This window comes from Erithacus rubecula (genome assembly GCF_903797595.1).
Source record: "Erithacus rubecula genome assembly, chromosome: 13".
NCBI lineage: Eukaryota > Metazoa > Chordata > Aves > Passeriformes > Muscicapidae > Erithacus > Erithacus rubecula.
The window spans coordinates 9,942,094-9,960,152 of record NC_136665.1 but is presented as its reverse complement, the minus strand read 5'-3'; the positions used below and the strand labels follow the sequence as shown (position 1 = coordinate 9,960,152).

The window sequence follows — 18,059 nt, the reverse complement described above, 5'->3', positions numbered from 1 at the left end:
AGGTGTGGAATGGAATGTCTGTATCACCAGCTCCAACCCTGCCATCACACAGAGTCATATTAGAAACAGTCAGTTCAAAGGAGCTTTTCCCTCTCATTTTCCTAATTACCAAAATATTTCAGACACTCCAAAACAAAAACATATAAGCATCCCAAGAGACAGAAACATACAGCTACAACAAACTATCAGAGTTAAAGTGAGGAAGATTAAGGATTTTACCAGTGTAATGATCCTCTGCAAGAAATTTACTCAATAAAATTTCATTTTTAAAAAAATCTCTAAGAAGCATGCACCACACTGCAGGCAGAACAAAGCTCACCATCCCTTCCCACACACACAACCCCTGACAGACTGACAGTGAAGGATGTGGACACTGCTGAAGGCTCATGGAAAAATCCAACCTGGATTTTTCCCAGGCTGTTGGCTTTCTGAGCTCCAGCTCAGAGCTTTCCCAGGCTGAGGATTTTTCTCAGAGACAAAACAAGAGAAGGAATAAAGAACAACTCAGACAGACACCTGGTGTTGACCACCAAGCCGTGTGAGTGTCCGTGATGTTTTGCAGAAAGCATGATTTCAAAGAGGTGTTGCCTTCTTGGACCAATGAGTCTTTCCTACTTTTTTTTTGCACGATATCTTACATAAATTCCTTTTCAATAAATTGCTTTTCAATAAATTGCTGTTGCTTCTGCTTTCTGCATGAAGCCTGTGTTGCTGCATTATTCGCCATTCCTAATCAAACAGCGACAGAAGGGTGCAGTGGGAAGAATATTCCCAGCAACTAATCCCAGCGTTGGTTTAATCCCAGTACACCCACTGTATATATTTAAGTCTGCACTCAAAACAGCGGAATGCTGCCAGTAGCAGCAGTGTGTGGCATTTGCTCAACACAAGTCAGAAGTGCAAATCAAGTGTCAGGCACTACAAAGAAACAGAGAACCAAACAGTGATTCTGACACAGCTGCCACACACATTCACAGTCCCTGTGCACACAGTCCTGGTTCACAAATCCCTGAGGATTAAATACATGAGAAGTTCCAAAAATTACTAGCCAGGATGGTCAAAGTATTTGGGGCAAACACCCCATAACTTACTTTGACCACAGAATGGGTCAGGTTGAAAGGGACCCCAGTGGGTCATCTGGTCCCACCTCTCTGTTCAAGAAAGGTCATCCCAGAGCACATAGCACAAGATTGTGTTCAGATGCTCCTTGACTGTCTCCAGTAAAGGAGACACCACAATCTCTTTTCCCATCAGGTCAGTGCCAACAGTTACCTCTGGACATTCAGTCACAGCCAGGACCAGCATACTGAACTAGATGGATCCTTACTGTGACACACAACTGCTGCATTCACTGTCTCACTTCTTCCAGTGCTTTAGTAGAAGATGCAGGGAAAACCCCAAAAGCTGAAATACTGCAATTATTTTTTTATATGTGCCTTTTCCTGTGAAAATTGTAATAGGACTGTCTGGAGAAACTGAGTTTCTCAAGATTTGTTTGAAATAAAGTATACCCCTAGTTCACCTCATGCAAAACTAAAGGTAAAGCCTTTTTAGCATTTTTATAGCTTTACTGTTTCACAACACTTTGCCCTCCCATTATAAGCTATTCCATCACATAGATGGAATAACTGAGATAGATGGACTAAATAATTGTTTCAAACTCCCAAAAGAGAAACGGCTATTAGAAAATGAGCAGGTTTTTCCTCCCAATTCTGTGCTCTGTCCAGTAGATTACAGTACTCTCTCAGAGATTACAAAATAAAAGGATAATGTATTCACACAATCTGCTACATTCAAGGGAACTACTGAGTTCAATTCTGGTCAATACATCTCAAAGACAGAGCTGCTAGGGGGGAAAGTGCCAAAAGACAAACAAGGAGAATAAGAAACCTGGAAAAAAATCATTCACACAAGCAGAGGCTGAAGGCATGGACAGCTCAGTTTAATGGGAAGGTAAAAGAGGGAACAGAAGTCTACTGATAATGAATAATGAGGAGAATTTCTTTTATCTCTTTCACATGAAGGATATTAAATGCAAAAAAATATTTGAAACCGATAACAGAGAATTTATAGAGTATATAAGTTAACCTGTGGCACACAACTGTACATGATGTTGGAAGCACAGAGCTAAACACAGCTACAGGAAAAATGCCTGAGATGCATAGAAGAACAATGGCACCAATCCAGCTTTCAGTGAATAAAAATACTGAATGAAAATAAACTCTCGTGCAGCAGGGCATGTGTCTACCTCCAACTGACAACATTTAGGAAGACTCTTCTCAAAGCTGCTCTCCAAAAGTTTTCTTTGTGGCTTTGTTTTGGTGATGGTTTTTCTTCTTCCTTCAAAGTCTTTGCAAACTGACCACTGTCAGAGGAAACAAGATAGTCTGTGTGTTTGATTCACCAAGCAACTCTTATGTTGTAAGGAGTATGCAACACAATTACTCTTAGCATCCTACTGTGAAGGTACTGGATTTTTAACATCAATAGTTCAAAACATCCTTCAAAAACAAATCTCTAAGTCTCCTACTGTTGAATTCTGTCATTATGCAGAACTGGGGACAAAACCAACCTGGGCACAGCAGGGGAGGAGAGAGGGGAATTCCTGATAGCCTGATCCTTAGAAGGAGAAATTTCAGTTTGCTAACTCCACACTGAGCCATATTCATTCACTCACAGCCAAACACCTCTGAACTACCAGTGACCACACTTCAAGTGACCATCCCCACTTAAAACAGCAGAGAAAGCAAAATCATATTTCAGAGCTCTCCCCCACCACCCCTCACTGACAGTTTTTTTCTAATATTGACACACACATACACAGATATATAAAAATATATTTAAGCCTGAGTTGGAAAGCTTTAGCACAGTGGAAGGAAAAATAAATAAATAAATGTCAAGGTCTGCGTGTATTCAACAAATAAAAGCAGAATTATATAAAAGCAACAGCTAATAAAAAAGATTGTTCCGTGCTGCATTTTCCATCTTTCCAACCATTATAGGAATAAAATTATCCTCAGAGAAGATCAAAAACCTTTTTCAAAACTAATACAATTAAGCTTTATTACACTGTTTCAAGTACATTTCTCTCCTCTCCCTTCTAGCCCCCACCACCTCCCACTCCCATCCAGACTAACGGTTGGAGGCATTCTTCTATTTTATTACCAGCAAAATGCTAGTCTTTAAGGGTCAGAAACTATGCAGTGTTTTAAGAGAGGAAAGAAAACCTGTTCTTTTTATCTGTTTGCTTTTGTACACATAACAACTAGCAGTTTTTCTGTAGCTCTGCAGTTTGAATAGGACTATGGGCAGCCCACCTTACTCCCCCAAGAAGACCCTGCACTAAAATATCCATCACATTGTTTATAAAGTTGTCCCTGTAGCAAGGGACATGGACTTGAAAACACAAATGACAACAAAAGATTTCAAAAAGAGGACAATGAAACCTGGACACAAACTGCTCCCCACTCCACTGTCCATAAAGGACAGACACACAGGTTTTCCCTGCAATTTCCACTTCATGAAACCAGATCCAGAGAGAAGAACATAATAGAAGCAAACAGCATGGGACCAAGAAATTGCAAAAATTCCCTTTGCCTATGAACATATGGACAACTGTGATAATTAGAGTGATAGCTGCTAGATTGTTTGCAATTTCACTGAACAATCCCCATTATCTAGAAATAGAATTTAAAATACGAATGTAACACTGAGTGGTAGTTTTAATAGTTTATTTTTAATGAATTGTACGGATTAAACTGTTGCAAAATTGTATCATGTGAATTTGCTCACAGGCATGTTTTACCACTGATGGCTCAAAAAAATGCAGCATGGACAGTCATACAGTAGGAGGGAATGAAAAGAGGAATAGATATGCCAACAACTTCCTACCATTTCTCTAATCTACAATTTTCCCATGTTCCATCCTCACCATCCTGCTACATATTGGTAGTAAAACTGATTGATTTCTCTGTCTCTTTACAACCCACCCTTTTCATTGTTTGCACTTCTTTTTAGTCACATACAACACAACTACAAGTCGAATGTATGCAGCTCCCTGTCAGGAGGTCTAATTGCTTCAAATTGGAAAAGATTATTCTCCACATTTATTAAAAAATAAAGACTACTTATAACATTATTTCATTTTGCCAGGAAGTGAAGAACACATTAGTTCATAAGGAACAGCATGGCTGCTCCTATTTTTATGGCATCAATTTTTAAAAACTCATCATGGTAAACAATTAAACAGAGAAGCAAATCCCACGTTTAGGGGAAAGATTCAAATCCCTAAATGGATTTTCAAAGGTCATTTCAGGCTTAAAAGATGCTTGACAGTGTCTCTTTAAATCATGTTCATTTCAAAGGCTTATCCAGCAAGAAGCAGGCAGTGTACTGCAGCACCACTCTTTGAACTGTTTGGCTCCCCAGAGAAAAATTAATAATACAACTTTAATTCATATTTATAGCAAAATTTATGCTGTGGTGGTTGATTATTTTTTTTATTAAGGAAAGGATTTTTAACAAAAGGAATAAAAAACACGGCACTTGTTTTTTTCAATTTAGCTTTCATCTAAATCCCATGGTGAAAAAGATAATAGTTTGAACTACCAGAAATCATTTTTAAAAAATCATCCAGTTATAAAAACCTTTATCTTTCAAAGGTAAATTGCTCAAAAGATTTGTACAGCTTTTTCATCACTTACGTAAGGGGTAGGGGGCAGAAAAGATACTGTCAGCTGACAGTTCCAGGTTGCAGCACAACACATCTTGGTTCTCTATCTTTTGGATCCCCACAGATCTGGCAGGGGCCAGAAATAAAGACAACTCAGCCTTACCTTCTTCTCAATGCGGGCCAACTGCTCCTTATAGAAGTCCTCTTGCAGCTTCAACTCTGCCTCCTTGACTTGCAGCTGCATAGCCTGGGAAGGACAACAAAACAGCATCAGTAGAAGAAGAAATTAAAAAAAAATAATTTAGTGCAAGGAAAGCATGTGAAATGCAGACTGCAAGGATCTAAAAAAAAAAAAAAAAAATTAAAAAAACACTGCTCAGGACTCCTGCATGAGATCCCCCTCAGTGGAACTGCAAACCTTTAGAATTGCAGCTCATTTTGGGTTATCCCCCGACGTTTGAAATGCTCTCATTAGCATCATACTTGAACTCAAATCCTTGGTTTTACACTTCTTATTAAATGAAAACAGATAATCATAAGAAAGGTGAACTTCTCCCATTCCCTTTTTCAGAACTCCATCTTATCCATGTCTGTTTTTCCATGAATCATGAAAGTCATTACTCAAATGTTCTTCACCTTACCTTAAAAAAAAACCCCTACCAAATCCCCTCAAATCCTCCTCTTTATAAACCCCTGCCCCTTGGAGTGTCCAAAAGCTTTTAAGGATTAAATCTTCTCTACTACAGACATACACAGGACTATGCAGATAATTAAGTGCTCTCTCCACACGCTCTCTATGCATTCCCCATCAGCACCCTCAGAGTTCCGCTGGCTGGTGCTGCAGACTCAGAGGGGAATGGCTGTCAGAGAATTTCTCTTCTATCTTCCAAATTATAAGCACAACACTTTCAAAACAGTATATCTGGTATTCATCAGCTAAACAGTGCTCAATTAAAAAGTGTGTGTGGGCACAGCAATAGCTGTAGCCTTCTAGCTCCCTACAGCCAGCACCACTTCACTATATTCCCACCCCTAAACTGAACCAGCATTAAGAAAACGTGACATTGATGGAACTGAATCAAACTTTTGAAGTGTAAAAAAACCAAGGAACAATAGCAAGAAAAGATGGCAGCTGTTCTTCATCCCCACCTTCATCCATCCCACCTCAAAATCTCTGGGGCCACAGAAGTTAACAGCAAGCAGAACATCTTTCCAAGTCAGAATGATGAGCCTGTTTAACATGGACACAAACCCTGCCAGCCCAGAGCATCCCAGCAACACTCTCTTAACTCCTAATGATGCTATGACCACAGAAAATGCTGGTCCAACATGATTAAGCAGCTGGGACAGAAATGTCCCTGTGGGCTCAGACCTGTCATTTTACGGCCAAAAGCCATTGCTAACGAGAAAAATTACATCTGAAAGCAAGTTGCTGTGCATGTCCTTCTTTCTGCTCCCCTGCTGATGGAAATACAGTGGTATAATAGGGCTTAGAAGAGATTTCAATCTAGGCAGTGAGGGTGGTTGATAAGCAAGCAAAAAAAGGATTATATGAAATAGTAAGATTGCAGGGGTGTGGTGGTGATGTGAATTTCTTTGTTTTTAAAGAAAAATAAATATTTTTGTTTCCATGTGTGCTATCCCAGAAAATAGGACCAGGATAAAGCACAAGCAATAGAGACTCATATCTAAATCTTCTCTCTCTCAAAGGCACTTGATTAAAAGCAAAATCTCTGGATTTGTTTTAACCTATAGCTGCCATGCTACTTCCCACCTGCAAACCAGCTGGAATAGGATGGGGAGAGGGATGAGAATGAGCTACCCCATACATGCAGCCTGACAAGGGAAGTATCACAGCAACATTAGGAGCACCAATGGGTACTTTGTTAGTGCCAGAACTATAACCATTTTCTGGTAAGAGAAACATAGCTGTTTCTCTGAACCAATCTTCTACACAGTAAAGGAAATCTCAAATAAAATGAAACAGATGTAAGAAGGTGGGGTGGTCTGGTGGATGACCAAAGGATCCCAATTCTTCTGCAGGTTTTCTGCATAAAACCAATAAAATCAGAATATTCCACAAGTGACTTGCATTTCCTTAAGGGGAAAATAAGTAAGGAAAAGAAATGAGTGAGACAATACTGATCCCTCCACCTGATTTGGATGGAAGAAAAAAAAAAAAAAAAAAAAGAGTCAAATAATAAATTCTTATAAGCTCAAGAAAGCTTCTGTTTAATCTAAATGATTACGTATCAGTGCTAGTCTCCTGGGATAGTGTATATTCTGAAAGTACAAAATCAATACATGCAACAATACCAGTGTGCAAGAGGCTTTATTCTGTTTCTGGCAAGACATGGATCACAAACCCACACACTCATTCAACTTTCCAACCTGTGAGTTTGTTTGACATCATTCACCAAGAAATCCAGCACACTGATGCCTACAAACCCTCTGGAAGGGAACACAGCCCCAATACCTAATCTCTCAAGTAGGGTGCTGAGATGCAGACACGTTAGGGGTGTGCTGCTCTGCACATTAGGGGTGTGCTGGAGTGCCAAGCTGACCTCCCTCACTGGAGCTGGCTGTGAGTAATGCCTCCACACCCATGCACCCTGCACCCTGTTTGCAGCAGACATTCTGTTAGTTACTTCCCCAGGGTCCTGCAAAACTGAGGTCAAAGAACCAAAACTCGATCTCCCAACTGCAGACTACAACCTCAAAAGCACTCCCCATTCTTCCCCCTAAGTAATTTCTCCCATATTATTCTCCATTGTCCCACTTATCACCCATAATGTATAATGAACAGAGAAACCTTGTACTTGCAACATAAACATATTTTCAATGCCTTACTTGTTTTCAAGAGCTGCTGCTGTTTCAGTGCATTGAAGTATGCAGAGAAACACTCTATTCCTGACAGGTCTGCTTCAAAGTTGCTTTCTGTTTCCCTCTATCCCCAGCTGTTATTACTGAAAACTTTAGTACACTTTATGATGATGTTTGAAGTACAAAGGGTATAGTAGAGCATGTGTCATCTGAAATATCCACTGTTCCAAACTGGGTTAGGCAACAAGGGACATTTTCAACGAATATAGGATATTTATTAAGAGTTTCTCTCGTCCTGCTGCTTATTCCCTACCTGAAGTTAGAAGCTTGTGATGTCCCAGACAGAACTGGCTGCTATGGAGATGATTACAATTTCACAGGGGATTGAGATTCCAAGTGCCAAACAAAGCATCAATACACTTTTTGAAACAAGGCCTTTAGAACTAAAAAAGGAAGGAGAAGGGAAAACATGCACATGATAACACACTGATTTGAAAATCAGATATCAGAAAGCTGCATTTCACTTCCAAGCTGCACAGCTACACTGGAGTTTGAACATATTGTGCAAGAGGTGACCAAAGCCCAAAGTTGACACCTAAGATGTGTAGAACACAGACAGTGTGATGTCCAAGAAGTATGAACACAGAAACAAAACAGGGAAGAAAGAGCATACTCAGCTATAGAACACAGGAATGCACTCAAAACTTAGAAAAGATGATGTATTTATAAAATAATATGTATGCAACTGGCCACTGCCCTCTGTATAAAAGCTAGCTATAAGATGTATTCAAGAAATATTCAAGAATCTCCAGAATTCACAAGGATTCTTACAAAAGGCACATCCATTCTTACAATGAAGGCATACTACTAACACACTGCTACAGCTTCCATGGGCATGGATCCATGGACTGGTTGGATGCTCTTTCAGATTTTTCCTTTGCTTTATCTTCACATTTTTTCTGCAGCCCAAGGTTTTTCAGGTTCTCAGTGCTGCTTTGAACAGTGACAAAGAGCCAGGGCAGAGTTATGTGATTCTCTGCCTCCTTCTCTCCCTTTATCAAGTAACCCATTTAGAAACAAATAGTGCTAGCCCATTTCTGAAGCTATACATTACATACTGGCTCAACTAAAGGATTCGAGCACTGGCCTGCTAGCTGAAAGACAGGCCAAAAGAAATATTTTACAAGCTCCTAATTGAGGTAATGAAATATTATTGGTTCATTCTCTATGAACAAAACCAGACACTCTTAGCCTTGTCCTGAACTGACACCAATATGCCACACATCAGACTGTGGAACTGATGTAGAGCTGGGCTTCACTCTAGCTATAACCATTCCCAGATTAGCTTTGGCTCTGTGACACTCCAAAATATCACCAGATTTTTATTATTTTTAATCACAGTCTCACCTTATCACCTTGTTAAACATGAAAACTAGGGCAGAAATCTGTTTGGGGGAGAAAAAAAAAAAGGGCTTACTGGCAGGGTCAGATGATAGTAAGGAATGTGGCACCCAGGAATAAAGTGCAGTGTTAGCACAGCCCACAGCTGACAGCTACCACCTCTCCCCAGTACTGCTTGGGTTCTGGGATTTGGGAAGAGGATGTGGAGAAGACTCTACTGGAGGACAAAAAACCTAAAAACTCACTCTCTGCAAAGAGCAACTCAAGCTAGAAGAAAGGTCCAAACCTCAGCCTATAAAGTACTTCCTGAAAGGCAAGTCACAGCACTTGGCAAGATTACTGCAAAAATATTTATCTTCTTGGCAAAGCACTTCCACCACTCACAGACAAACGAGCAAGACGATGCCTAGATAATCACTCAGAAGTAATGCAGGGAAATAAGCTACAAGGATAAAGGCAAGGATCTCAAGTCTATCAAATGCCTACTTTCTACATCATCCTGTCTTTGCTCAGAGGAGTTATCAGCTTCCCCCAAAGGTACACAGTTACATCTCTGCAGCAGCACAGCAGAGATGTTTTGGCTGGGCACCTCAGCTTGCCACACTTCACAACTGCAAATTCTAATACCTCATGCTTTCCCAAGTGTCTTCCAGTCCTGGTAGCAGTCCAGGTGGCAGGGGAGAAAAACAAAGGCTATTAAGGACTCCAAGATGAGAAGGAGGAATTGACAGCAATTCACTAAAGAACAGAGCTAACTCCAAAATTAGCTAGTTGGCATGTTCCTGGCCAAGTCTAAAGGGAATGGCAGAGCTGAAAGGGCAACACTGAAATAGTAAGAGGCAATTTGTGCACTTCAGGCCCAAGACTGAATAGCAGAACTTTACAGGAAGGCTTGCACCAAGCAAGTAGCCACAGGGGAGCCTTGTCTCAACCTCCACTGGCATCAGCAGAAATATCACCATTACCGAGGAGCTGTCTGCAATCACTATTCCAGACAACAGGCCTACAAAACCACTGGCTTTTTGTCCTACCTTTCATTCTATTGAAGACAGGTGACCAGGTTCTGTTTTAGAAACCAGATGCAACTCATGACCTTAAAAAGCAATACTGGTATAACCTTCATTTCCTCCTGTTTCTGCTACTCTCTCAGTCAACAATACACATCACCAGACCAAGTTTGGTTTCAGCAGCTGTAAGCTACACAAAAGGAACCAGTGAAAATCTTTATGGAGGAAATAATATGCAATTTTCTAGCTGAACACCTTTTAAAATGTAATGACAGAAAATAAAATCCTGCATCTGTGCTCAGCAATAACAATCTGTACACACGCAGTAACAATATGACACTTGGAATAAGCAAGAACCAGGAAAAAAAAGAGAGCTTACCCAGGCATCCAAATCCACAGGCTTGGAATAAAGAGAGCACAAGATAGAAAGGGAAAGAGAAGAAAAAGGGAAATTAGTGATTTTTGGAGGCTGCCTGCTGCTGTGCAATACAGCTTTTAGGATGACAAGTTTAGAAAAGTTCCTTTAAAATGACAAGCATCTTAAGCAATGCAGTGCTGTCCCCTGTTGGGAACTATGCTTATAAAGCAAAACAAAAGCACATGCACCCTGTAAACCAAAGCCAGAGCAAAGTCCCCACAGCCTGCTGCAGGACCCCCACTTAGGGTGGGGGCTAAGCAAAGGCAGCTGGGAAACAGCCAGTTCCAGGGAGGCATGCAAGGTGCTGCACAATGTCAGAGATGCTGATACACAACATGCACCAGACAATGTGGCAGTGCTGGGCACACTCAAAAGGAGGTGGTCAACAACTCTGCTGCTTCCAATGACGTGCCAAGAACAAGTAAACTTTTAAAGGGCATTTCTGAACGCACAAGGTGACCTACACAGCAAGTCACCATCTTCCAAGGACAATTTACAAGAGTGATTCCTAACAGAAAGCCAGCTGACTGATCAGGTTTCCAACCAGATTCCCCTTCACAGGCAACTGAAAACCTCTTGAGATCACAGTTCAAACCCTGTCAAAGCCAAGCTGCTTCCACCTGCTCCTTCTTTTGTCCACGAGCCTATTTAAGTGTGCAGACAAGCAGATAAAGCAGGCTGCAGTATTGCCTCTTCTTTACTTGTTACTACTTTTTACTTACACATTAACACAGCAGCAGCAAAGCAAGTACAAGATGATAAACATTTCATGCCCATAACCACCTCCTTTTGAAGCCAAGGCATTTATGAGACAGGCACAACTCTCATTTGCTGTAAAGGGCTGCAAGCCTTCCCTGCCTCTCAGGGCTACCTTCAATCAGCAGCACATTGGCTAAGCAGGAACTTCAGAATGGCTGGCCTTTTTTCATTATGATTATTTATTTGAGGGGAGTTGACAGGGCACAAAGAATCTTCCTCTTGGTCATAGTTCACTGCCAGAGGGAGCAGACGGTGGAGGGTAATATTTTTATGGGATCTGTCATCATTTTAATGGCACAGAGTGACTACTTCAGGTAAGTGAGGGATGATGTGTTATCAGATATGTGTGTCGTCCATCCTCATCCCTTGCACCAGCTCAGAGGGTTGGAACTGAACATCTACATTTCAACTGAGGGAAGCCAATTCCCCCCTTTCTGCAGACAGGTTTGATATAGCAGCATCAAGCCCTTGGCCAAACAAACCAATACACAACAGGTGTTTACTAGTAATCACTGACCAATTTTGACAGAAGCCTGGTTTGAATAACATTTTTCTTCCTGATGATTTTTACAGTCAGGATAGATGTGCTTAATTTTGTTTTTACATTTTAGCAATTGCAAGTTTGTCCATTCTCAGCAGATGGACAGGAGGAACACAGCACTCTTCATGGTGCTTGCTATTATTTCAGCAGGTAGGTCATGCACACCACTAACTCTTTATTGGATGTACATCTGTCATCCCTGGGTGCCTGAGCCATGAACTGACACATTCCTGGTGGACAAACATTCGCATGACAAAAGAAACAAAACTAAGTGGCACTGGACAGGGGCTGAGAAGCAAGAACTTATTAGGAGAAGGAACCACCCCTATGATGTATGTGACCAGTAAGACACAATGCACAGCAGCAGAATTAGGGTTTTAGAGAATATAATAACACTGTTGCTAATCACAGAGCATGTCTTCTGCAGGTACTGCCAAGGCCTCTCATTCTGTCCACCTTGAGCAGAGGGAAAAATTATTACTCCAAGCATAGGAATAGATTCACTTCACTGAATGGAAACAGGAAAATCAGAATATGTAGTAGTACATATTGCTGCACTGGAAAAAAAAACCCCATGACTAAATAAAATACACTAATAAAATAATACAAAAAGGAAAATTTAAGAGGGCTACTGGTTTAAGTTTTGCTAACTTCTTAGCATGTGCCAAGGTCTCTTTGCAGACCTGCATTTACAAGTTGTGGTAACAAGAGACACAGCCATTCCATCAATATTTCTGAAGTTTAAGCAATCCATTTAAGAAATGAGCAATATCTGGTTTCCTTGCTCCCTAAGTGAGCTTCACTTTCAGCTCCCAGATGGCAGCTTATGAGTTTTATAATTCCAGCCCTGGGATACAAGTCATCTTTCAACAACATTGGTCAATACTTCTGAACTCTTCTGATGAAAAGACCTTTTTTTCTTTTTTTTTTTTTTTCTTTTTTTTCCCCAAGTAACCCACTGGACAGCAGGAACCAGAATAAATACTGGACTTAATCGTTTGAGATTAAAACCCAGTCAAGATATTAGTCCTAACTATATCACAAGCAGAAGGTTACTGAAACAGCATCTCAGGCTAAATCAGCAGCTCTGTCCTAGGGATTCATACGGACACTTGGGGAAGACTCTGGCTGGATATGGGAACTACATGACTAACATATCTGTGCTTCTGAAAATTTCACATTTGAGCACTGATTATTCAGGCAGGGGATGCCTTCCCACACACACCAACTTTCAATGGAGAGAAAACAGCACCAAAATCGTATTTCACTCATAAGGGCAATTTCCAGCAGCTTTTCCCAGACTCACTACACTACATCACCCTTACACATGGTGCACACCACTCAAGTCTGTCACACTGGGGAAATGTAAAAATGGCAGTGAGCAATCCAAACACAGTTCTGTGATTGGCAGGGAGGGAGGATCAGTACAGGGCAGGGGCCTTTGGAAGGACAATGACTTTGTTACTTGACTGGAACCAGCCTCACCCTAAAGTCCTTTTCCTTGCCATAGTCAATAACTCTGTCACAGAACAGATTTCACTGCAGTGTGACCAATGACTCAGGAATCCAGACTACCAGCTTGGTAGAGATCTACTTAAGAACTCAACACAAAGTATTTTTAGGGGAACTGCCAGCTTTGGGAGCGGAAGATAGAGTGGGAGATGCGAGAAATGAGAGGCAGCAGGTGCCCAAAACCCAAGACAGCTGTTGGCAACAACTTTTGCACTCATGTCAGTATCTGAAGAACTCTGCAGCACATATTCCAACATCTTGATGGCCAGACTTCATCACTGAATGAGCAAACACTCATTTCTTCCTAAATCATAATCCAGCTCTAAATTTATCATGGTCCACAATGATGGGAATTCAAGTAAAGAATATATCTAGATATTCAGTAGCCACTCCAGACTCTTCAACTCTTCCAGTTTAGTGAAAAATTGAAGCAGTATCAATATGAAATGTAATGATAGCCTGAGATGTAACTAACTGACAAAAGAGAGGGAGAAGGAAGAGTCACTGAACAGCAATCAATTTTGAAGGAAGGCTGTGATGAAATTGCTTAACTCTAGTGCATACAGACCATACACAATTCTATAAACATGAAGATGGGAAGCAGCCAAAAAATCTTGGCCCTTTTTGTGATTCAGGGACAACTGAATCCTAATACTTATGGCACAGCTACAAATAGGTTTGCAATGGTGACCATTCATGATTTTCATTTAAAACAAAATTAAGAGAGACCTATTTTATAAAATCCAAAGTAAACCATCTGCTTTCATTGCTTGCTTTAATACTCCAGCCCATTTCCACATTCTCCTTTTCCCATCACCGCTTCTATACGTGCATACATACAGATTTCATTTTGTAGGCTGCCAACAGACAAGGCATTCAGAGGTTTTAGAAATCTTGCAGAGCATGGGTTCTCTGGAGATGTATGCTCAAGATGCTTATTTCTGATAGTAGGTGAGTCAACAACTCGCTCTTAATTTTTACCTTCTTGCTTAAAATTCCTACTCTGCCTATTAGGCTTAAGAATCTCCAAGTCCCTGACCAATTTAGAACAAGAAAAACAAACCAACAACCAAAACTTCAAGAAAGGGCATAATGAAATTCTGTACTATGACCTTCTATCCCAGAATATATTTCAGACTGAGTCAATGAGGTATTTCTTATAGAGCTTGAAACGAAGGCCACTCAACTCTTCTTGGATTATTTCTAGCTCCTAATCATTAATGCAGACTCCCATTACACTAGCCTAAAGGTGGCATATGGCTTTCCAGGGATAGGACAGACGGGGGAAATAACAGTTATGCATGCCTACATCCCAATCTCATTGCTGTGCCTGCATATGGGGACAGAGCTCTCTCTTGCCAGATTCCTAAATACCAAATATATTAGCTTTTGAGTCAAACACAGTACCTCACACACAACCACTGCTTTGGAAAAAAAAAAAAAAAAATAAAGATGGCATAATCAATCCATGTGCCTCCAAAGGAGTAAAAATTATGAACCCTGTGTGTTCAGAAGGAATTCTCTTCCCACATTTGCTCTCAGACACTACACACAATTTTTACCTGCCCTTGAACAAAACAGACATTTATAGGCACCAGCCAATGGATACAGTCTAGCATAGTAAAATGAATACAAATTTCCTGCCACCAGATTAGAAACCTATTATTTTTTAAATTTAAAAGTTATTATCTCAAACACTATGCAGTTTAAAAGCTATGCAGTTGACTTTGGAACTGCTTTTTAATACAGAGAGATTGTTGCAATTACATACTTAAGTAAGAAAATTCTTGAAAGCCTTCAGCCACGGTTGTGCATCCTCTGTCTATGAATTCTTTGTGGAGAATCTATGAATTCTCTGTGGCAGGTGGAGAATCAGGTGCACTTTTGAACAACAGCTTGTTTCTACCCCTTTGACAGCCTTGTAAATTTTCCTCTTTGCCTTGCTCTTTCATCCTAGACATACACAAAGCACACTTTACACAGCTTTACTTGGTCAGTATCATTCTGGGAGCAGATTCCAAGCTACCAACCTGCCAAGGTGCATGTGATACAGACATATAGTAATTAACATTCAATATAAATCATGTGGATTCCAAAGCCTTACTGGAAGGACCACATAAGTTTTAGGAGAGTCAAAATAAATGGTTTAGGGTAGTCCACATACATAATCACTGTTGTAGTAAGGTGTTACCTATGAAATAAAAACATATGGAAAGTATAATCAGAGACTACCCAGGAAATTTAAGGCATAGAAGTGAGGAACTTGATCTCAACCTCCCTTATTTCTCTGATCACTTAAGACACACAGGCAGTCAGCTGTAAATTTTCCTACAAGCAATTCTGTAAAGGTACTTCCACGTTCACCTCAGCATTCCCCTACATCCTAGGCCACAGTCAGTGCTTATGAAAAGGCTGTGAATTAAGTTGTGGTTTTGAGCTACAGACAAAATGTCCACTAGAGACTTTGATTCTTGCTTCCAAAGCACTTGCAACCCACTTTGTATTTTAGGAAGAGAATATAGTGGATCTCAAATACACACACACACTCTGCTCCTCTCAAGGCTGCCATAAGAGAAAATACTGCCAGGTTGCATCTTTTAATGAAGTCCAAGTACATCATAATAAAATCATCTGCAATAAGAGGAGTGTAAATTCAGCAGCAACAAGGATTTCAGGTTATTGTAAAATTGCATTCTTTATTTCTACATTGGAATCTGCAGGGCATGACTGTATCAAGAGCAACTCACAAATCTCTGTCATTGCCAGCAAAGTTTAGATTTCTATTTAATTTCAATTTGCAAAGAGTAGTTTTCTGATTGTACAAATGCTTAAATGTTTCTAAAAACTACAAGAACTCAAAGCTGATTCAATGACCATTTACTGGGCAATGCAACACACTCCTGCTTAAGGCAGATGGCTTGGAAAATTCAGGGTAGGAAGAGAGCATTTTCCCTTTCTGTGAAGGAGCAGCACCTGGAAGCCTATCAACAAGGATCACAAACCAGGTCTTGCTATTGTCAAGAAAAAGGTGGCATAGACTGGGTGCAGCAGGAAGAGTTAAACAGTTTGAGAAACTTTCCTTAGGAAAACATTCTGCTGTCAATGAAGCTCCTGAAGCTCAAAAATTATGTCACATGCTAAGTATTTATTTCTGGACCTTTTAATCAAAAGCAAGAAGCTTGAAATTTAGCTTTAAAATAGGGTGTGCTGTAAATACAGCAGTCAGACAACCTGAGAGAGCCAAGATTCATGCTCCATGAGTTTGCAAATTTAAAGAGTCAATACAACACAGCATCACAGAACCCTAAAGACAGATTGCTATACTTACTGCAGTAGATACTAGTTACAAACATATCTCCACTCTGTTTGCTCTGTAATTATAGTTGGGACACATACAATCATTTATTTTCTGTAGACTCCTTTTGTATGTTATACCTCCAAAGTCAATGAAAGTAATTTTAAGAACCTGTTGATTGATTGATTTATTGATCAAATAAGTTTGCCAGTGCAATAGACTGGAAATAACCAGACAGGCAAGTGATCTGATAAATATTCCTGGTGACTAGTCACTATAGGCACTGAAGGTCAGTAGAAAAGAAACCCTCAAAGGCAGGTTCAGGCTTCTTTTAGAATCTATACTAACATTTGGACTAAAGCTTCATTCCTTATGCAGGCCTGCTTGGTCAAGTGCACTCCCCAGCCAAATGTCTGAGATAACTCTGCAGAATCCAGTGCTAGCTAGCAAATTCAGCAGAAGCAATTGGTAAAGGCACAGGTCCTATTACCAGAAACAATGTGAGGAGAAAGGGGGATGAGGGTCTTATACATAGTTTTAATCAGGAAGCAGATATTTCTCTCTGACCAAGGGCATGAAAGAAACCCAGGCAGAGGATCATCTTCACAGCTTCCAGTGCTGGCAGCTGTTTTTTGGTGATTTTGTGGTCAGACTTCACCAAAGCTTTCACTGAGTTCCAACTGCAAGAAGCAGACCATGCCCCTGACCAGCACTGAAAACCACAAACTCATCTATCAAGTATTCACTGAGATGGCCAATTTTTTTTCCTGTGGATTTAATTGCAATTTAATGAGGTTTTCAAAGAAACATGTTGGCAGCTTATCATAAAACTAAGCTGAACACATCTTGTACTCCTTTTACACTGTCCTCTCAGTTGTGTGAAGAACTGTCATCCAACTCAAGCAAGAGGCAAATCAGGCTTTAACTCCATTGCATAGGAGTGGTTTCCTATGAGGAAGGGGAAAGGCACACTAACAAAGCAGGAAGCAAAGAAAAAGCTTCCACTATCATTATTATTTGTACAATATTTTAGATAATCTTTCAGCACTGTGGTTTTGGAGAATTTACATCTATCCCCAGGACAAAGGAATTAAATGTCCATGGATGTCAATAGGTTCTTCCACTAGAATAAAATTCTAGCAGGAAAAACACACATCCAAGTTCAGCCAAAATAAATTAGCCAGATCAAATTCACAATCTCTCATAACCTCTCAACATTTCTGAAAATAAATGCCACACTTCACAAAACAACCTTTAAAATAAAAACCTTAAAATGTCTATTTATCTCAGAATATTATCCTTCCTGTCTGTCATATATTATATATTACATCCATATAAAATCAAAAGAAAAATCCACTCAAAGAAACCAACACTCTAATGCTCCCTTTTTCATTTAATGTTTGTTATACACCCACAGAGATCTTAAAACATTTTAAAGGATCAAGCTCTCTTTCTCATTAGTACCACCATCACGTTGCTCTGAACTGTGGACATATAACCTTTTGCACCTTTTCACTCTATTGAATCAATCTCCCCTGGCAACTTCTGGTGTGGCACTCTGCTCCTCCTGCCTCCGGCTCCTCTTCCCTCACTAATTCTGTGTTCAGAACTGTGAAGCACAAAATTAGACG

The 18,059-nt window shown here is 40.2% G+C and overlaps 1 protein-coding gene across 5 annotated transcripts in view; it reads right to left on the bottom strand.

Moving 5' to 3' along the window:
- Nucleotides 1-18,059, bottom strand: part of CHCHD6 (coiled-coil-helix-coiled-coil-helix domain containing 6) — a 106,985-nt gene that overhangs the window by 66,826 nt on the left and 22,100 nt on the right. For all 5 annotated transcript variants that reach the window (XR_013775674.1, XR_013775675.1, XM_079316601.1 and 2 more), the window contains exon 5: nt 4,836-4,919. Coding sequence is in view for 3 of the 5 variants with exons in the window: in XM_079316601.1 (XP_079172727.1) it covers nt 4,836-4,919 (84 nt within the window). In the remaining 2 variants the exon portion in view is untranslated. The remainder of the gene's footprint in view (nt 1-4,835; nt 4,920-18,059) is intronic.